General features: G+C 38.5%; 1 protein-coding gene across 1 annotated transcript in view; it reads left to right on the top strand.

The window, feature by feature from the left end:
• Positions 1-17,904, top strand: part of MLLT3 (MLLT3 super elongation complex subunit) — a 377,464-nt gene extending 359,560 nt beyond the window's left edge. The window contains exons 9-11 of the mRNA XM_007952543.2: positions 5,808-5,879; positions 7,006-7,077; positions 17,773-17,904. Coding sequence (XP_007950734.1) covers positions 5,808-5,879; positions 7,006-7,077; positions 17,773-17,904 — 276 coding nt within the window. The remainder of the gene's footprint in view (positions 1-5,807; positions 5,880-7,005; positions 7,078-17,772) is intronic.
• The last annotated feature ends 2,150 nt before the right edge of the window (positions 17,905-20,054 follow it).

Raw genomic sequence — 20,054 nt, 5'->3', positions numbered from 1 at the left:
GCATCAGAACTCTAAGCACGTGAGAGAGAGTGGGAACCTCCCAGAACATTGTATTGTGCCACGCCCAACAGAAATAACCCAGGTGGGCGACTTTAAAATCGGGATCTCCTCAGTTGCTAATAGCAATTCCCACCTTGGAGTTTACAAAGACTTATGGATAGAAAAGCCACACTAAGTAATTTACTACACCGCAGAGTTATAGGTTATAAACTGAATGAAAGGAAAGCTTATTAATTTGAAATTCAGTTTAGAATATAATTATTTGGACAAGGTCTAGACAATACTTTAAAATCTGTAATGAAGAGCTTTTGTTAAACCAGTGACTAAGATGGGGTATTTAGAATACTTAACTAAAATAAACTATTTACAAATACCATTAATATTTTAGAAGCCTATTATACATTGAATTGATAATCTCATTACTATTAAGTTCTTATCTCTTTGGTTAGACAGATTCCTCTGACTTCTAAAATAACTGCTAAATTCAAATTACCTTATATTAACTTGAAAATAGAAGAACTCTATTTTTTTTTCCTAAAAGTAGTCTGTTTCACAGGTACCCTACAATTTTAAATGATCCTAATCATTTGGGATCTTTATTTTACTTGGGAAATGTTATTTTATAACAGAAGATATTTTCTTTTCAAATTTTGTATAAAGCAAAAGCAGACTCTTACAATTTAAAATTCATGTATTATCAAGTTTATTTACAACTTAAATCCTTCATTGTTAAGCAGGAGTATTATACTATCCATGCTATTTACCTCACCAGTTACAGCTCAACTACAGTTTCTCTGTGTTCTGCCTATGAACAACAGCCCAACTCATCAACTGTTGCAGACTGGAGTTCATCGAGTTAGTTGATTTTTAATTCTTTACCTCAACCCCTGTAGTACATGCTTCTTACAGTCTCCAGTCCCAGCTATGCTGATCGCCCCGCCATCTTTCACATGACTGCCCACCACCACAAGTCAGGCATTTCAGGAGAAAGTAAAAAGAGGAAGGATACAAAAATCATGGCCAGTCACTTGAGAAGAACACTGAGCTGACTAGCAAGAGAACTGGGGTTCTTTTATGAATCTGTGCTTAAAGAGGAGTTGGCAGAAGAATAGAATTTTTATATATTTTTATATCCAATTTGAGCCTACATATGTCCAATTTCCGCTTTCAGTGGTGGTGTATTAGAAATAAAATAGTCAGTGGTTGATAGCAGTGACAGTGCCAGGAGTAAGGGCCATAAGCTGTGTTTTACCTGTGTAAAGCATACATAGGTATGCAACAACCTGTGTTGCAGTCAAGTCGATTCCAACTCATGGTAACCCCATTTGTGTCAGAGCAGAACTTTGCTTCATACGGTTTTCAGTAGCTGATTTCTCAAAAGTGGATTGCTAGGCCTTCCTTCCAAGGTGCCTGTTGGTGAACTCAGACCTCCAATTTTTTAGTTAGCCACCAATCACATACACTGTTTGTAGCACCCAGGGACTAGGGTGTGTTTTAGTGCCCTTCATTGATCTCCTTCAGCATTAAGACTGTACTTACTGAGTACATGCCACTCTAACAGGCCTTTATCTTGCCCTTCTGACCTACTAACTTCCCCTGAACCTTTCTGGATGGGTAGTCTTAAACTGGTCCTGTCCTTAAGGAAAGGTTTGAATTGTTTGTAAGACATTTTTTGGCCAAAAGGGAAGACGAACAGTGTCATCTATCTAGGAAAAAAAACAAACCAAACTCAGAACCAAATCTTCTAAATTAGTGCAAACTCAATGCCATCGAGTGGGACCCAACTCATAGTGACCCCTCCTTGAGTTTCTGAGGCGGCATCACTACGAAAGTAGATTGCCCAGCCTTCCTTCCGAGGAGTGGCTGGTGGGTTTGAACTTCCAGCCTTCTGGTTAGCAGTCAAATACCTTAGGCACTACGCCACTGGAGAGGATAAAATTTACTTTTATCTAACTCAATAGCATGCCACTGATTCCTAGCCATATGTTTATTTGACAAATGTAACTTCGCATATGTGAATCATCAATCTGTCAGTAATACTCAGTTATAAGTTGCTTTCTCCATGCACCTATAAACATAATAAGAAAGCCCATATGCTTTCACTTTTAGCTAGTCTAGGGTAGGAAATACATGTACTGCAGCAGTATACATGACATCCTTGGGGATGAGAGAGCAAGAAAAGGTTTAAAACTTTGTTTAGGACTGATTTCTTAACCCACCTAAATCACTTGCATTAGGTCAGGTGTGACACTATCCCTCTGTAAGTCAGTTTTCTGGAACTTTCAAAATATTACTGTTGCTATTACTGTTATTTCTTAGTTTTCTATGCTCTATCATCAGATGGGGGGAGACTGTAAAACTTTCTAAAAACCTCTTAAATTTCATCCTAGAACGTGTTTTTAGCCCTATATCTGAATGTGTGTTGTGATAATCTAAAATTTCACATCAAATAAAATAGATGAAAACACATACAGGAAAGGCCTGACTTCAAAATGGGCAGACTCTAAGTTTCCTTCTTCCATCCCTTTTGCTAAACAGGCTCTCTGTCTGCGCATTGAGAATGACCTTCCAAGTTTCTGTAAACTACCAGAGAAAGCTGAGTTATCTGTTGCCTTTTCTCAAATCTTTCCGTAAGAAGGAAGAAGAAATGTGCTAATCTAATCAAATATTTTCTAACAACTGAAAAAAAAAATGAACAGAGAGGGAGCCACATGTCAACAAAGGAAGTAATTAACCTGAGAGTTGTTAGGAGCTACTAGTGATCATTAATATGAAAGATCTATCAGTAGAGATTCCATCTGTTAAAGAGTTGTCACTTCTCACAAAGGGAGCCACAAAAATAAAATCTTAAAATTTTGATTCTTAGATTCTGAGCACAGATGTGCTACTAATCACATTTCTTCTATTTTCAGTGACTACTATGTTATTAAAGGATCCCTGATAGCACAGTGGTTAAGTACTTGGCTGCTAACTGAAAGGTTGGTGGTTCAAACCCATCAGCTGCTCCGTAGGAGAAGAATGTGGCAGTCTGCATCTATAAAGGTTTATAGCCTTGGAAACTCTATGAGGCAGTTCTACTCTTGTCCTACAGTCTCACTGTGAGTCAGAATTGACTCAACAGCAATGTATTTTTTGTTTTGTTTTGTTTTGTTTTTTTAAAAAAAACCATATTATAAATGGTGCATTTAGGCAGTCTGGGTTTCTGTCTCCCTCAGTCTAGCTTATTGGGAAATAATAGTTTTGCATAATTTCAATCAGAGATGATCCTTTTATTCCAAACCTCCTTATGTGAATTTCAAACAAAATCTAAGTACCAGATCCATTAGACCCAGAAGTATGGAGGTAGGAGGGGGGAGATCCTTGAAGGAAGGAAGTGATCCACTGGGCCTGAGTTAATATTCAAAATATCATAAATCAGCTCTCAGCCGCAAGGCATGTTGAATGAAATTAAAGTATCCAGTTAAACTGGTTTGAAATAAGCCTGTGGAAGACAAGGTGCTGTACTTTTATATTCTGGAGTCGTTTCCCTAAAGATAAGAAATGATCATAAATAAAACAATTGTCTTCAGTACAGCTCAGCTCTCTCAGAATGAGGTTTTGACAAAGCTGTTTATTTTGGAGCAGGGAGAGATCAAAGAAGGAAGATTAACTGAGCCCTCTCTGGGCAGCCACTCAGTAACTTGAGGCGGATCACTGACACCAGGAGCTTTTGTTCCTGCCACTGCAGCTTCAGAAGAAAGAAACTAGGATTTCAATGTATTTTGGTCTTCTGTGCTGTAGCACTTATGGAATGTGTGGGGTCACCACTGGGTGGGACTTAAGCTCCCAAATGCTCTGTTTTCTGCTCTGAAGATAGTAGGAGTCTGTAAACGTAGTTAGCAAAGTTCCTTTGGAAATATAGAATCAATGGTCACCTTAACACCCAGAGAGCAATGAGTTGGGGAATGGGACCAAGGAGGGAAAGATGGGACATAGTAAGAACAAAATCAATTCTGTAAGCACAAGGCAAGCAGGCAGGCACTGTGTTTTCCTTGCCTGAATTCTTGGTGGATAGTCTCCGCACTGCCCAGCCCGGAATCTGAGTTGGGGAGGAGTGCCATCTACTGACCTATTTACTCCTACCTAGGTCTCTGAGCACCAACCGAGTTTTCCCTTGAGGTCTCATTTCCAACAACAATAGAGTGGAGGAAATTGTGGATGTAGGGGAGTGTTTGGTTTCCTTTACTAAGGAGCAAATTAAAAAAAAAAAAATTGCCTTGCCTCCGCTGTTGAGTAATTTCTTTGCGTTGCCAAAAGGATTGAATTTTAAATTACCCTGGTCAAACTGGACATTTGCTTTCTTAAGGTTAAAAACTAAGAAGAAATAAGGGCAGTTTTAGAAGCACAAGTCTCACCAATACGTTACTCTAAATCTAGTGGAAAATAGACCCTTTTAGAAGTATTTGGTCTTTTCCAGAATGTCATGGTCCTGTCCTCAGCAAGTGAAATGTTTATTAGTGGTATAACACTTCACAGCTGAATGGGAATCTAGTGGTGTAACACTTTACAGCTGAATGGGGATCTGGATGCTGTCTTGTCCATCTCTCATTTCATTTCATTTTTGAGGCCCAGAAATGTTAAACGATAGGTCTGAGACCTGAGTTTGGGTTTCTGAGCCACTCATTGCTCTTTTCTTCTTTCTTTTCTTTTCCTTATACGAAAGTGGATTAATTCTTAAAATTGTCTTTGATTTTATAAAATATGGTAGACCTGTGAAACAGAAGTGTGATTGAGTTAGGACAGCACTGGTAAAGAGAAGAGCAGTAGGAATATGAAGCTTCTTAAAATAAAAAATCCTTTATTTGGCATTTTCCTCAGATTATAATAACTCACTGGGTATGAGATTATAATGTAAAAGATCAATTACTTTGCTTCTTATATATATACACATTTGCAAACACTCCTCATTAATAAGGAGAAAATACTTTTACAACCCTTTTAGAAGTATTTGGTCTTTTCCAGAATGTCATTTTAAAAATGTTTTTCTTATAATCTTCAATTTTAAGATTGCCTAATAAATCAACTGTATTTATAATTCATTTAATATTTTTATCAATTAGAAACATAGCTATCCATCCATAATCTGAATAGCGTGACAAGTTACTATTCATAACCTAAGTTGTAATCAGTACAAAAGAAAGGAAAGGCATTTGGTGTTTTATTACGGATAAACAGATCATTTCTTAAAATATAGAACATAGTCCTGGTTCTTTAGTTTTTGAGTTGGTGAATCTCAAGTTGAGAGTAACCAGTATAACTGATAACCATCATCATTTCCAAAACTGCATTAATATAGAGGATATGAGTAACACTTAGAATGTGAAAGGTACTGAAAAGGGCATTTGAGTGTTTGTTTTATCTTCCCTAGCATACTGAGCACTAGTAGTCATGCTGAAACAGCAGAATGAATAAGAAAAAATTCTTGTCAGAGGGGACTGGAATCTCAGTATAACTCAGCCACTGCCCATATGGTTGAGAGTATTGTCACAGTGAATCAGCCTGGGAAACTTAAGATCAATTTCCTTATCATCCACATTTTTTAAGTTCCATTGCCCTGACTCAGTATTTAAGATATAAATAATTTATCTTACAAGCAAAGATGATAGAAGAAGAGAAGAAAAAGAAAGAACATACATAGAGGAGAAATGTTATTCGGAAAGTAATGTTATTGTACAGCATTTCATTTAGTAAGTGCCTTTGTTGATGTGGCTGGTTAGCCAAGAAGGGCTTGAAGTCAAATTTAACACAGTGTTCTCTTTGATCCCTAGATTCTTGAAGTGAAAAGTCCAATAAAGCAAAGCAAATCAGATAAGCAAATAAAGAATGGTGAATGTGACAAGGTAGGTTTCCAGTCCATTGCTGTGAGGGCTGAGGCCCTGACACATCTATTCCTTTGTGTTTCCCTTGTCATCCTGGCTGTTTTTTTCCTTTCATTCTCTTCATCAGAAGTGCCCAAATGGTGCCCAAACCTAGTGCTTTGTAGTTTGTTTTTCATATCTTCAGTATTTAGCTGGGCCTTATGCTAGCATTTGCCATGATGCCTTGCATTGCATTTGCAGGCACACTGAATCGGGAAGTAAGAGAATTGCAGTGGAGGTACAGGGTTAAGGACTGTCAAGTGAAAAAGATCCTAGTGCCCCATACTTTCCCAAAGTATGCCTCATGCTTCTGAAATCTGACTGCAGGGCCCTGTTGGGGCTTAAATCATCTGGTGTAAGTAGGCCCCTAAATGCTTTGCAGGGTCAGCATTGACACACTTCTCCTTTGTCTTTAGTGCAAATGATGCTGGGGCTGTACCCATGCACTTACCTCATAACAACTTGGGAGGCTGAGCACATGGAGAGAGAGGTGCACCTCTGCCCTTTCAAAGGAGATCATGACAAACCAGTTGCTAATTTGGATAGTGAGTTCTGCTTTTCATAAGACAGTTGTCTGTCACCTACTTGTACTGTTGACCAGCAAATGTTAGATGGTGAACGGGAGGACTTTTTTTTTTTTCCCCCAAGTATTTGTCCTGATGTAGATGGTAACGTGCATTGTTTCTTCCATGGTCAAACTTAGACTTTTTCTTAGTCAGCAAGCTTCTGAGACTGAAGAAGGAAAAATGAAGTAGCCTATGATAGCCTGTTTCTGTTCACAATTTAGCACTGAGTCTCCTGATCTCTATAGAGGAGTTATTGGAAGAGTGCCAGCCTGCCCACTTGAATTTTGTTGAAAGCAAATAAATAAGTGCAAGAATTGACTGATTCTTGTTTGTTTGTTTGTTTGGTTTTAAAGTTGACATGATGACGATAATGGTCAGACCAAGAGAGACTTGGTCTGCAAGACCCTTTGAGCACCAAACTCATGCTTCCTGGATTAGTGTAGTAGAATGGGGAACACCAAGCTGCTGCATAGATTGGCTTACTTATTTTTTTAATTGCTTCTAAAAGTGCTTATTCTTTTGGGGGTGCTCTTCTTTTTCAGGCATACCTAGATGAACTGGTAGAGCTTCACAGGAGGTTAATGACATTGAGAGAAAGACACATTCTACAACAGGTGAGAAATGCTTCCTAGGAAGCTGTTTCCAGAAGCTTCAAGGCCTAGCTTGTCCTGGGGTTGTGTGACAGCACTTTGAGGCCATGTCCGCTCCACAGTATCAGAACTGGGCTAACACCACCTGCAGAAGTATTTGGGGAGGGTGCTCATTTCCGAGGTGCCCTGGAAGTCTGCGTTGGGCCTCTTGGTGACTGATCTCCCACCCTTGCTGCTGAGGGCAGATGACAACTGGGTACTAGTGGAGGTGATGCGGGAGTTCAGCTGCTGAAGTTATAGTGCAGGCTGAGAGAGGGAGGGGATAGAAGGAATGCAAAAACCTTTGGGGCCAGGCTTCTGATTTCATGGGATAACAGTGATAGGACTTTTAGTCAAGTGTTGTAAGCATTTGTAATTCACTTTAATAACCTTTTGCCAATACTATTCTAAGAAAAATGAAATATTTCCTCATTTCTCTTATCTTGTACATCATATATTCTGTTATTATGAACTCGACTGTGGAACACTTGTAGAGTGGAGAAACTTCTGTTAGTACTATGTGATGTTTTGCAAAGATAAGAGTGGTTTTTTTCTTTTTTATACAGTTTCAGGACATGCCTCTATTGCATCATCAGTGGCTATTGATAAAATATATTTGATTTCCAAAGAGAAGGCCTTTTGTTCTGAATTCCTGGGTGGGTTTGTAAATTATTTCACTGTTCCAATTTTTTTTTAAACTACTCTCAAATGACTTATAGTCAGTACTTAATCTTCCCCAGCTGTGTGTGTGTGCACACGTGTGTTTTGTTTTGAACATTTAATGGTCACATTTATATTCTGTGTACAGTTTTGCTTAAATCTATAAATATATACTCTCAACTTGCCAAGTTTTCTGATTGGCCTGATAAGTTTTTGTTTGTTTGTTTTTAATGTTTTATCGTGGTTAATTAATTAATTAATATATAGAGAGAGAGAGAGAGAGAGAGAGAGGAGCTCTGGTAGCATAGTGCCTAAGGCACTTGACTGCTAACCAGAAGGCTGGTAGTTCAAACTCACCAGCCACTCCTCAGAAGGAAGGTTGGGCAGTCTACTTCCATAGTGATACCCCCCCAAGGAGGGGTCGCTATGAGTCAGGTCCATCTTGACGGCACATAACGACAACTATACACATATATATATGTATATGTATATATATGTATATATATGAAAACATTTGCCAATTCAACATTTTATGTGTATAATTCAGTAACATTGAATATATTCATAATTAACGGTTCTGCAACCATCACCCCTATCCATTTCCAAATTCTTCCACCTCCATAAATAAAGACTTCACATTTCTCTCTGGTAACCACTAATAAACTTTGATTACTATACATTTGCCTATTTAATCTAAGTAGGTTCATACTTATTTGTCTTTTTGTGACTGACTTATTTCACTCTGCATAATGTTTTCAGTATTCATCCGTGTTGTAGAATGTATCAAGAGTTCTTTCTCTTTATGGCTGAGTAATATTCCTTTGTATGTATATACCATATTCTGTTTACCCATTCATCTGTTGATAGGCCTTTAGATTTTAACTATAATTTTCAATGATTTGTTGTCATAAAGGTTACAGCCTAGAAAACCCTTTGAGGCAGTTCTGCTCTGGATTCTGAGGTGGCTATAAGTCAGAATCAACTCAGCAGCACCCAACGACAACAAAAAAGTACTTAGATTTGAGCTGAGGGCTACCGATCTGGGATTCTTAACTGGGGATAACTTGCACAACTTGCATTTCTTTTTAAGTGAGCATGGGGGGCAGGGGAAGGGGCAAGCAGGATTTCAGTAGTTAACCCTAAGACATGCTCTAATATTTTGCTAGTATTTCTCTTTACCTTTCTTCTGTAAAACAGAATTGTTTGCCTTGCCACTCAATGATTACTGGGGCTCATTAACTGAATGGTGATGGAAATCTGTTTGCCAGTCTTCCCTTCCTTTTCCAAATGCTAGCTCTGAACCACAGTGGAGCAATTGTCAAATAAAGCTATTAAAGTTCAAGCTGGGTCCAAATAGTGAAAGGGGTTTATCCCATAGGAGGGTGAGACAGATGTTTGGGCTGGGTTGGGGCACAAGAAAGTCTCGGCAATGAGTCAGGGATACTAGGCCATTGGGCAGGGTCTTACCTTGGGGTGTCATTGGCATTCCCAGTTTAACATTGTCCTTTATTTTGACCTTTGAAAGAATTGCAGTGGATGTTGGCTTACCCGAGAACTCCATCCAAGTGGATTATTTTAGTATTTCTAGAGGGAGAGAGTGATATCTATGAATTTTTAACCTAGCATAAAGGCACTCCAGGGCATGCAGCATTTCACCCTAATTGCATTCCCAGGCTGGTTGAAAGCTCTCAGTCTTTGGCCTTTTGCCTTGTAATGCAGCTGAGGCTTGTGATTATGATACCATGATGCATGTCCTGTCACGGTTTACTGCTTAATTAATTCCTATTGTAAAACATCGCACTGTTGAGGACTAATGTTATTCTCTGCCTTGAGAGCTGCTGCTCATCTTGTAGAATGCATTCCACAAAGTCTACGTATCCTCCGCCATGAAGACCTGAACACCTGAAGCAGGATTTCTCTTGGGCCCAGGATTCTGTCCTAGAACTTTTCTTTAGACTCTTACTGTTAAATGCAATCTCTCAAAAAGTCTGGTCTGACAGTTTCATTTGGCTCACAGAAGTGCTTAAAAGCTTTGCTTTACTCTGAGGGTATGAGGTACTGGCACCAGCATCTGTTTTCATGGCTCAAGAGCACCTGTATCCTAAAGCCACTTTCTCATGCAGTGAAAATACAGTGCAGGAGGCAGAATCTCATTGAGATGTGAGTTCCTAGGACTGACTAATCATTTGATTCCTCTGTAAAGGATGAGTTCCCCATTTACTTGGAAAGGTTGCTGAGCACTTTTAACCTACCCAGCAATTCAGCTCTGAGCTTAGCTTTGCATCCAGAGCTCTGAGGGAAATGACTTTTATTCTTTTACAACTATCTTTAGGGTCACATAGTGCCTAAGGCACCACTAACCAGAAGGCTGGCGGTTCAAATCCACCAGCCACTCCTCAGAAGGAAGGTTGAGCAATCTACTTCCGTAAGTGATACCGCCTTGGAAACCCAAGGAGGGGTCACTCTGAGTCGGATCTGACTCGAGGGCACATAACAGCTAACGACAACAATCTTTAGGTACATGGAGAATGAGGCTTTTAACTCTTTCCCTGAGTGACATATCAGAGTATTCCTTCAAACCACACATAGAACCCTCTCTAAGAAGTGTTTTTCTAAAAACAGTTGTCCCCATCCTGGGAAGCTGCTTGCCATGTGTTAGCACCCCTTATAAAGTAGAGCCTGATGCATTAACCCAGTGTTGGTTTTGGGTGCTGTTGAGTCGATTGCAACTCACAGTGAACCTCTGGGATAGAGTAGAAGTCCGTTGGTTTCCTAGGCTGAAACCTTTACAGGAGCAGATCACCAGGTCTTTTCCCCTGTGGAACAGCTAGTGGGTCTGAACCACTAAACTTTTGGTTAGCAGCCAAGCTCCTAGCTATTTCACCATCAGAGCTCTTTTAACCCAGTGTAGTATATACGTTAGCATGCCCTAGACTGTACTTCTCAGTCTATAGCCAAAGCCATTCTCCAGGAAGACTTAAGTTACCCTAGACCTACATGACTCCAGTCTGGGCAGATGTAATGAAAACAATGGTTCTTCCTTACTTCCCTCTCAGTGAAGAAATTATTTCAGATAAAAGAACCAGAATTGTTTAATATAATGAGACAAAAAAGAACACCTAATACTTGTCTGTCCGGTTGTCATACTGTGGTGTCTTGTGAGCTGCTGTAATGCTGGAAGCTATGCCAGTGGTATTTCAAGTACCAGCAGGATCATCCAGGAGTTCTGGTAGCATAGTGGCTAAAGCACTTGACTGCTAACCAGAAGGCTGGCGGTTCAAACCCACCAGCCACTCCTCGGAAGGAAGGTTGGGCAATCCTACTTCCGAAGTGATACTGCCTTGGAAACCCAAGGAGGGGTCGCTATGAGTCGGGGCCGACTCGACGGCACATAACAACAACAACAACAACAGCAGGATCATCCACAGCGGATGAATTTCAGCTGATCTTCCAGAGTAAGACAGACTAGCAGGAAAGGCCTGGTGATCTACTTCTGAAAATCAGTCAATGAAGACCTTATGAATTACAGCTGAATATTGTCCAATATAGTGCTAGAAGATGAGTCTCCTAGGTTGGAAGCAGTACACAATAGACTAAAACATACCAACAATCAGAAAATTGTGCAGGACTAGGCAGCGTTTCATTCTGTTGTTACACATAAGGTTACCATGAGTTGGAGCCGACTCAATGGCAACTAACAACAACAGCAACAAAAATAATGCACCATCATTTTATAATTAAAAGCAGAATGTGGAGGAATGAACTACAGATTTAACAAGTAGATCTTACGCTCTTTAACAAAACAATAGCCTACATAGTACTCTTCCTCCCGCCCCCTCCACACACATACACACCCTCCAAAGGCTGATGTGGCAGGAAATAATCCATCACAAATGTTTTTGCAACAACCATCATCTGAAAAAATAAGCAGTTTACATACTCTTCGTTTTTTACTACTTACACCCTCGTCCTTGCTTGTTTTTCCTTATATGTGGTGTTTATTATTATTTTGGAGGAACATTAATTATTACAGTATTATGTAGGTTGATGACACTAAGATAAAGTCCCACTGCATTTCTGAGCAGTGTATTCATGTAGAAAGGCAGAGTGGAGTCATTTGGAAACTAGTGGGGTATTTTTGGGCTTCATGACCCATGTCATTGGAATAAGACGTTTTAATGTTAGGTTTCTGATGTTCTAACTGTCAGGATTCCTGGAAAGGAACTGACACTTATTTTTCTTTATGAAGACTTTTTTTTTTTTTTTTTACTTAATTGAAGACATGAGTGCATACTCTAATAATTCAAATTACTAATGCTGTTGCCTTTGGCAAACAGTCCTGAACTCCCCCAACTGCAGCCACTACTATTGCTTTGAGGCTGTCACTGAATTTACCTTGATGTATTCTATAGGCTTCCATAAAAATGTGGGCTTATTTAAGTTAGATTTATCAGCTCTCCCTGTATGTCTTTGTGTATCTGTCTGCAGGCAGTGGAGGGGTGGAGGTGGAAGAAGTAGGAGAGTGGCGATTGAAGCACTAAAAACCTGGAAGATACTACAATGAGTATGAAATGACTGGGCAAAATTTTCTAGTGGGCAAATGTGTTTATTTGCTTTAAAATTAAGTGGCTTTTTCTAGAAATAATTTTTATTGCCCAATTTTCTGTTTATTGTTTAGTAATTAGTGGGCAGCTATATTGAGGCACAGAAAACTAGCTTTTTGAAAAAGAATGGTTTCAGGGTTACCTATTATTTTAAGGGCAAAATGTAAACCTGGAGCCTGTGGGTGGTGTAAATGATTAACATGCTCCACTACTAACTGAAAGATTGGCGGTTCAGATCCACCCAGAGGCTCCGGAAGAAAAGCCTTGTGTTCTACTTCCAAAACTTAGCTGTCAAAAACCCTGTGGAGCGTAGTTCTACTCTGACACACATGGGGTTATTGTGCATGACAATAGACTTGATGTTGTTGTTGTTATGTGCCATTGAGTTGGACCTGACTCATAGCGACCCCCTCCTTGGGTTTCTGAGGCAGTATCACTATGGAAGTAGATTGTCCAACCTTCCTTCTGAGGAGTGGCCAATGGGTTTGAACCACCAGTCTTCTGGTTAGCAGTCAAGTACCTTAGGCACTATGCTATCAGAACTCCTATAGACTTGATAGCAACTGGTTTTGCCTCTTTTGCTGCTATATTGTGTTTTTAGCTTGTCATTTCAACTATTTTCCTTTATTTACTCTTTCTCCTTACATTCTTCCCTTCCCCTTACAAACTTTTGTTATAATTTATTATAACAGAAAATTTTAAGTAAATCTTTTCTGAGTTTCACTTTCTGGTATTTTCCCTGCTTCATTTGTTTTAGTGCTAATGAAATGGCTGTCAGTCAAAGGAGGGAGGGGAGAAGTATTAAGACACACATAGTCTGCTAATTGATATGCTTGGTAATTACTTCCCAAATAAGGATAAGCTTTATTTATACAGTAATCATATTCATATTTCTCTGATCAAGGAGGCAACTTATAGTTTATAAAAAAAAGTTCTGCTTCATTTGCCACATCTTATTTGATCCCCTGTACAACTCTGTAAGGTAGGTAGATCAGGTAGAATTATCTCCATTTTACAGATAAGGAAACCAAGATTCAGAGTTTCTAACATTCTGTGCAATATCATTTGAATAGTGAGCAAGTTCAGAACTCTATATGCCAAATCTTTATTCTGAATGCTTTGTCACTAACCTGTGGCCATCTGGTTGTGGGGAAGAGTCAGACTCTGGTCTATTTGTCATTTGCCTTCACCGTATAAATTTGAAATTACAGTGTCTCTGAAGAGGCTATTTATTTCTGTCCTGAAATTTATACATTTTTACTAGGTCTATAGTATTCTACACAAGCTAGCAAAAAAGATACTTCTTTTGTGAAGTACTCTTAATTAAATCTACAGTAAGTATATAATTGCATTGAAAGGTTTGTGTGTGTGGACATAGCTACATGTGTCTTTTTGTATATATAGATGTATGTGAGTGGCTTGCCCATTGCTCTATAATTTTTAACTAATTAAATGAATGGCCATTTTAAGTCCTTCAAAGTTAATAATAAGGTTTTATTGAGAAATATTACATGTGTGTAGTACTTTAACTGGGCACACTTTTCTAATAGTATGCTGATATACATGTGATAGAATCCTGTGTGGGTCTAATGGTTTAGTCAAGTAAGGCTCCCCAGTCATATAATCAGTAGTCAGTATGGTAGCTTAATGATGCCACTGAAAACCATTAAAGAATGTTTCCATGTATAAACCTTTCTTCCTTGATGTTGTATAATAGTGCTCTCGTACAATATTTGTCCTTTTGTGATTGACTTTTTTCACTCAGCATAATGTCTTCCAGGTTCATCTACATTAAGAGATGTTTTGTGGATTCTTCATTATTCTTTAATATTGCATAGTATTCCATTGTGTATGTGTACCATAATTTATCCGTTCATCTGATAATGGGCACTTAGACACATATTAACTTGGGTGAAAGGGGAAAGACAATATACAATAAGGGAAGGGCAGCACAACAGATCAATGGCAAAGGAAGGCACTGAGAGGTGCACAAGAGTTAAAAAAAAAAAAAAAAGGTAAATACTATTACATATACAGTCATGGCATAATAATGATAACAAACTATGTCCATGAGTAGATACATAGGTAGCTATGTAAGCTGAATAGATGTGGGAAGAATGAGAATACACCCATGAGTATATATGGGTTTGGCAGAGGATATTTTTACGTATGTATTTGTATGTGCTATAAATATATACAAGTATACTGTAGAGCATACAGGAGGAAAAGTTATGAAAACTTATTAGCAATAACCAAACATCTTGAGGGAATAAGTCACTAGGCTTGGGGATTTAGGACCAGTCTTAGGGGACAAGCAGGCCAATTGGCATAACATAGTCCACAAAGTAAATGCTCTACATTCTACCTTGATGAGTAGCAGCCAGGGTCTTAAAGGCTTGTGAGCGGCCATGTAAGATGCAACTGTTGGTCTCTCCTCGTCTGGAGCAAAGAAAAGTAAAGAAAATCAAAGACTCAAGAAAACAATTAGTCCAAAGGACTAATGGACCATGGGAACCATAGTCTCCACTACCCTGAGACCAGAAGAAATAGATGGTATCCGGCAACCACTACCGACATATATCCACACACACATAATCAGGATCACAATGGAATATCTTGGATAGAGAGGGAGAAAAAAAAAATGCAGCACAAATTCAAAATCATAAAAATGTCCAGACTTACTGGTCTGATAGAGAATGGTAGAACCCTTGAGACTGTGGTCATTATGTATCCTTCAAACCTGGAATTGAACCCACCTCTGGACAGCACCGTCTAGCCAAACAATAGACAGGCCTATAAAGTGAATAATAGCACCAGGGAGGAATATACTCCTCAGGACATTCAACCATATGAGACCCAAAAGCAGCATGTGCCTAATAACAAGGTTCAGAAGGCAGGAAGGGACAGGAAAGAAGGACAAATGGAAACAGGAAACCCAGGGAGGAAATGGAAAGAGTGCTGTTACATTGAAGGGATTGGAACCAATGTCACAGAATGAAATATGGATCAGTTGTTGAATGGAATGTTAATTTGCTCTGTAAACTTTCATCCAAACAACAATAAAAAGTTAAAAAAAAAAAGCCAGAGCTCACAGTTCTTTGGGCTCTACCAGCTTTCATATGTTGTATCATCCTCATGATGGGAAGAGGTGCTGCACTTCCAGGCATTACATCTTTATTCTAGACAGGAAGAAGGGTAGAGGACAAAAAGCATATCCCCATTGTTTATACTCATTTCAGAAATTTTTCTGAAAGTCAGGTGACTTCTGACAAATTAATTTTAAATATCAGTGGCTGCCAAGTAATTCAGGTAAGTCTGGGGAAGCAAATGCTTTCACTAAGTATGTTGCTATTACTTGAAAAGCAGGCTTCTGTTGGTGAAGAAGAAGGGGTTGATGGATATTTGCTAGTCAATTTGCAGTGTCTGTCATTGTTCCTCAGTGGGAGTACCTTGTTTTATTATTAAACCCATAGTTTTATCTCTGTAAAATTGTTACAGAGATTGAATAAGGCTGTAACAACTCAATATGGAGTTGAATGGATTGAGACTTAATGTGCCTTTTATGCTTCCATGATGTCAAGAAAAATGGTAGGATCGGGAGCAGATTTCCTATTAAGAGCCACTGACCCATGGGGAACAGTTCATAAAAAATGTAGACTAGACTTGAAAATCATGGGAAAAAAAAAAAAAGAAAGACCAGATTTACTGGTCTGATAGAGACTGGTGGAACCCCCAAGACTCTGACTCTTAGGCACCCTTCAAACCTAGAACTGAACCCATTCCTATTTCTAGTATTTTACTACTCCTCGGAAGGAAGGTTGGGCAATCCTACTTCCGTAGTGATACTGCCTCGGAAACCCAAGGAGGGGTCGCTATGAGTCGGGGCCGACTCGACGGCACATAACAACAACAACAACTATTTCTTAAAAGAAAGTAGTTAACTTTCAATAAGCATAGGTTAAAAGTTTCAGTTCTGCTCTTTTTCAAACTGAAATTAGGAAATTTAAAACTTCATTGCATAAATAATAGGCTCAAAAACTCAAACTCTCTGCCATCGAGTTGATTCCAACTCATAGCACCCCTGATTGGGTTTCCAAGGCTGTAAATCTTTATGGAAGTAGATTGCCCCATCTTCCTTCCACGGGAGCCACTGCTGGGTTTGAGCCGCCAACTTTCTGGTTAGCAGCCAAATGCCTTATCCATTACACTACCAGAGCTTGTTAATAATAGGCTAAGGAATTAAAATCATTCCCTATTTTAAGATTCATGAACAAAAGAGAATCAGTGACACATGATAGAAAAGGAGTAACAGAGGCATCTAAGCCCAAGTTGAAGAGTTTGCCAAGTGACATCTTTGTGCAAACATTTTCTGTCACTCTGGTACCTGTATCCCACCCCACCCCCCAAGCTTGTGGAAATTAATTCCCTTTTACTTACCCACAGTGCACATATTTAAACCCCACTGCCCAGACACAGCATCCATATCTGATAATGTTATTTTTAAAAACTAAGAATATAAAGATATTTAACATGATAAAAGGATCTCTCAAACCGTTAACCAGCATCATTCTTAACTTTGAAACCTCAGAAGCATCGTGAAAGCCAGGGCAAGAGAACGGTGCTTCAGTTACCACTGTTGTTTGACATTTTTCTAACAGTTGGAGCCAATACAATAAGAACAGAAAAAGTCATTTGGTATAACTATTGCAAATGCGGAGGCAGTGGCATCCTTTTTTTTTTGTTGATGTTATTTCTCCTCCCAGAATACCCAAAGGAATCAACTGAACATGACTCTAAGTAATAAATGTGTATTTTTATCCATTTTTTGCCTGAAGTATAACGAAGTATACAGTTAGATGAATTTTCACAAAGTGAATTCATCTTATGTAATTAACACCCAGATCAAGCAACAGAACACTTCCAGCACCCTGGAATACCCTAGTGAGCCCCCTTCCAGTAACTATTCTCATAATCTTCAAGTGAGACTCTAGATTATGTCTTTTTTTGTCTTTGTACATTCCTATATTTTCCAAATTCCAACAATTGTGCAATTAGAAAGAAAACTGATCCTTGTAATATGTGTATGTGTGTGTGTGTGTACAAATATGTAATACACATATATATAATTTTTAAAAAGGACTTTTGTTCTAGGCTAGACTTCTATTACACCTCTTAAGTATGTTCACTCTTTACTGGGTCAGTAACTAATTTTTAAAGGGCTCTTAAAAGTTCCCCTGAAACCTTCCACATCCATAGTAAAATAATCTGTTGCTGACTATTTTAAGGAGTTTAAAGGGTATGATTTACCTCATTGAGAATTTCAAAGACTTAATATTTGTTGACACTTCAGTCTCTCCTTATTTCCCTTTTAATGTCTGTTGCTTATTCCCCATACTTTTCTTCTTCACTCCTCTAGATTGTGAACCTTATAGAAGAAACTGGACACTTTCATATCACAAACACAACATTTGATTTTGACCTTTGTTCGTTGGACAAAACCACAGTCCGTAAACTACAGAGTTACCTGGAAACATCTGGAACATCCTGAGGATACAACTGGATGCATCAAAAACTATTCTGGTTTTTTTTTTTTTTTTTTTGGTGATTTTTTTGTTTGTTTGTTTGTTTATATGAAAACACTCAGAATGATGCAACCAAAAGGGACAAAGTAAAAATCAAACAACCTTCAGCTTTATTTTTCTTTAAAGCCAGTCATCATCTCTTGATAAAGGAGAGGTTAAGCAAACCAGCCTCAGTGGACCACTCTTCTCTCCAAGGAAATCCCCGGGAAGAGTTAGCCTGGATAGCCTTGAAAACAAACCAATCAAACACAAAACAAGAAAACTTAAAGAATGTGTATGGTATCATGTCTCTCTCTGTGGGGGTTCATTCCACAAGACGAATGCATTTTCAACACACTGCCTTATTACATAACTGATCTATTTATTATCGCATACAGATATTCTAAAGTTATTTAGGGAATGACACCACCAGACGTTATAAGTACTTGGTCCCGTGGATGCTCTTTCAATGCAACGCCCTTGCCATCCCAAGCCCAGTGACCTTACTCGTATTCCGTGCCACTTTTCCACCAACTTTCTTCAAGACCTTTAACTTGTTGCAGTCTGTGTTTTCCAACTTTGTTTTTTCCAGTTCCAGGACACAAATTATAAACTGGAGGGGGGAGGGGGGACCAAATAGCCACTCTGATTTTCTTCTTTGTGGTCTTTTTCCTGAAAGTTTGGGCTAGTTCTTGGCTGTATCCATGTAATGATCTTGGACCATGGTAGAAAAATGCACCAAATAGGATCATATGAATTGCTGTCTAGCCTTAGTCAATAAACCTGTAGGACTTTTAAACAAATGTGTACCTGTAAGTGTCCTGAATCCAGCATCCTTGAGCTGTCACCATTATTCTTGTGTCTGTTTTATTGTTATAATATTAGACAAATATGGAAGTAAAGGCATTCCACAGGATCATCATTTAAAAAGAGGAATACCGGTCCTGTTTTCTAAAGAAATGTAGAAATTCTTAATTTGAATCTATTTATTAGTAAGAGTTTCAGCTTTTTCCAGCTGCCAGTGTATTACTCATCTTTACCATAAAACCTGGAATAAGAGATTTTTATTCACATATGATCCTCTTAGACTGTTTTATATTTCAGAAATTAAAATCTTTGGGGGAAAATTCTTGGTTATTCTACCATAACAGATTATGTATTAACTTGTAGATTCAGTGGTTCGATACCTGTTTAGTCCTTGCTTATGTTTTGAGAAGGATTTCTTGTATTGATGAAATAAAGATGGTTGGGGGGTGGGTATTTTTGTTCTTGATGTACCCTTGTTTTAAAACTAGAAATCTGTCCTGTGGCATGCAAAAGAAAGCAAATTATTTTTAAAAGAAAGAAAGAAAAAAAACCACACAAGTACTTTTGGTGTCATTATTCCATCCTCTCCATAAATGGAGAAATGCAAAGTGAGAAAAGCTCATCTTGTAAATTTTTACTAGGAGGTCAACTGACAACAAAAGAAATGATGAAGAACTACTTCTGGATCCAAAGGTTCGTTTACTGGATCAGCCTTAAGAAAGTCTCTGTGTGCTAATAGACCAATATCTCCCTTGTTTATTCCCACACCAGATGCTGTCTTTTCATTCAGAGATTAACTAGTGTCTATACAGAAAATGGTCTTTCCAGACCCGTTCTTTTGGGTAGTAATGTAAATGCAGGCTGAAAATGGAGCTAATTCTGCATTTTAAAAAGGGGATTTTTACACTGTTTCTTCCTATCCAAAGAAACTATTTTTTTTTCCTTTAAAAATTATAATACAGCCATACTCTTTCTTCTCTGATGCGTCTTCCTAGAGGACAAGTGTCTTTTTTTCAACAACGTTTTGACTCTTTATGATGATCGGCATGAACCGTACTTGAAACATTTGTTGTGTAGTCTGTTTCTCAATGTGCAATTTCAGAGAGACTTTGAGTCATATTGGACATTAGGTGACTGCTGAATTGTGTGGATTTATTTGTGTTTTAAAGGTGGGAGGGAGGGGCAATGTTTATATAAGTGTTTGCAAATTTAAAAGTAATCTTTAAAATTTTCTAACTGCTAATCCATATATTCTAATTAAACCAGAAAGTTATGTGGTTTACCTGAAATATCTGTGCAGTTTAACTAGAAATGTGTATGTGTAGTTTGG

This window comes from Orycteropus afer, unplaced genomic scaffold (genome assembly GCF_000298275.1).
Source record: "Orycteropus afer afer isolate SDZICR_OR568_19922 unplaced genomic scaffold, OryAfe1.0 scaffold00345, whole genome shotgun sequence".
Classification (NCBI taxonomy): Eukaryota; Metazoa; Chordata; class Mammalia; order Tubulidentata; family Orycteropodidae; genus Orycteropus; species Orycteropus afer.
Note: the sequence above shows the minus strand (reverse complement) of the source record. Positions and strands in the feature narration are given on the sequence as shown.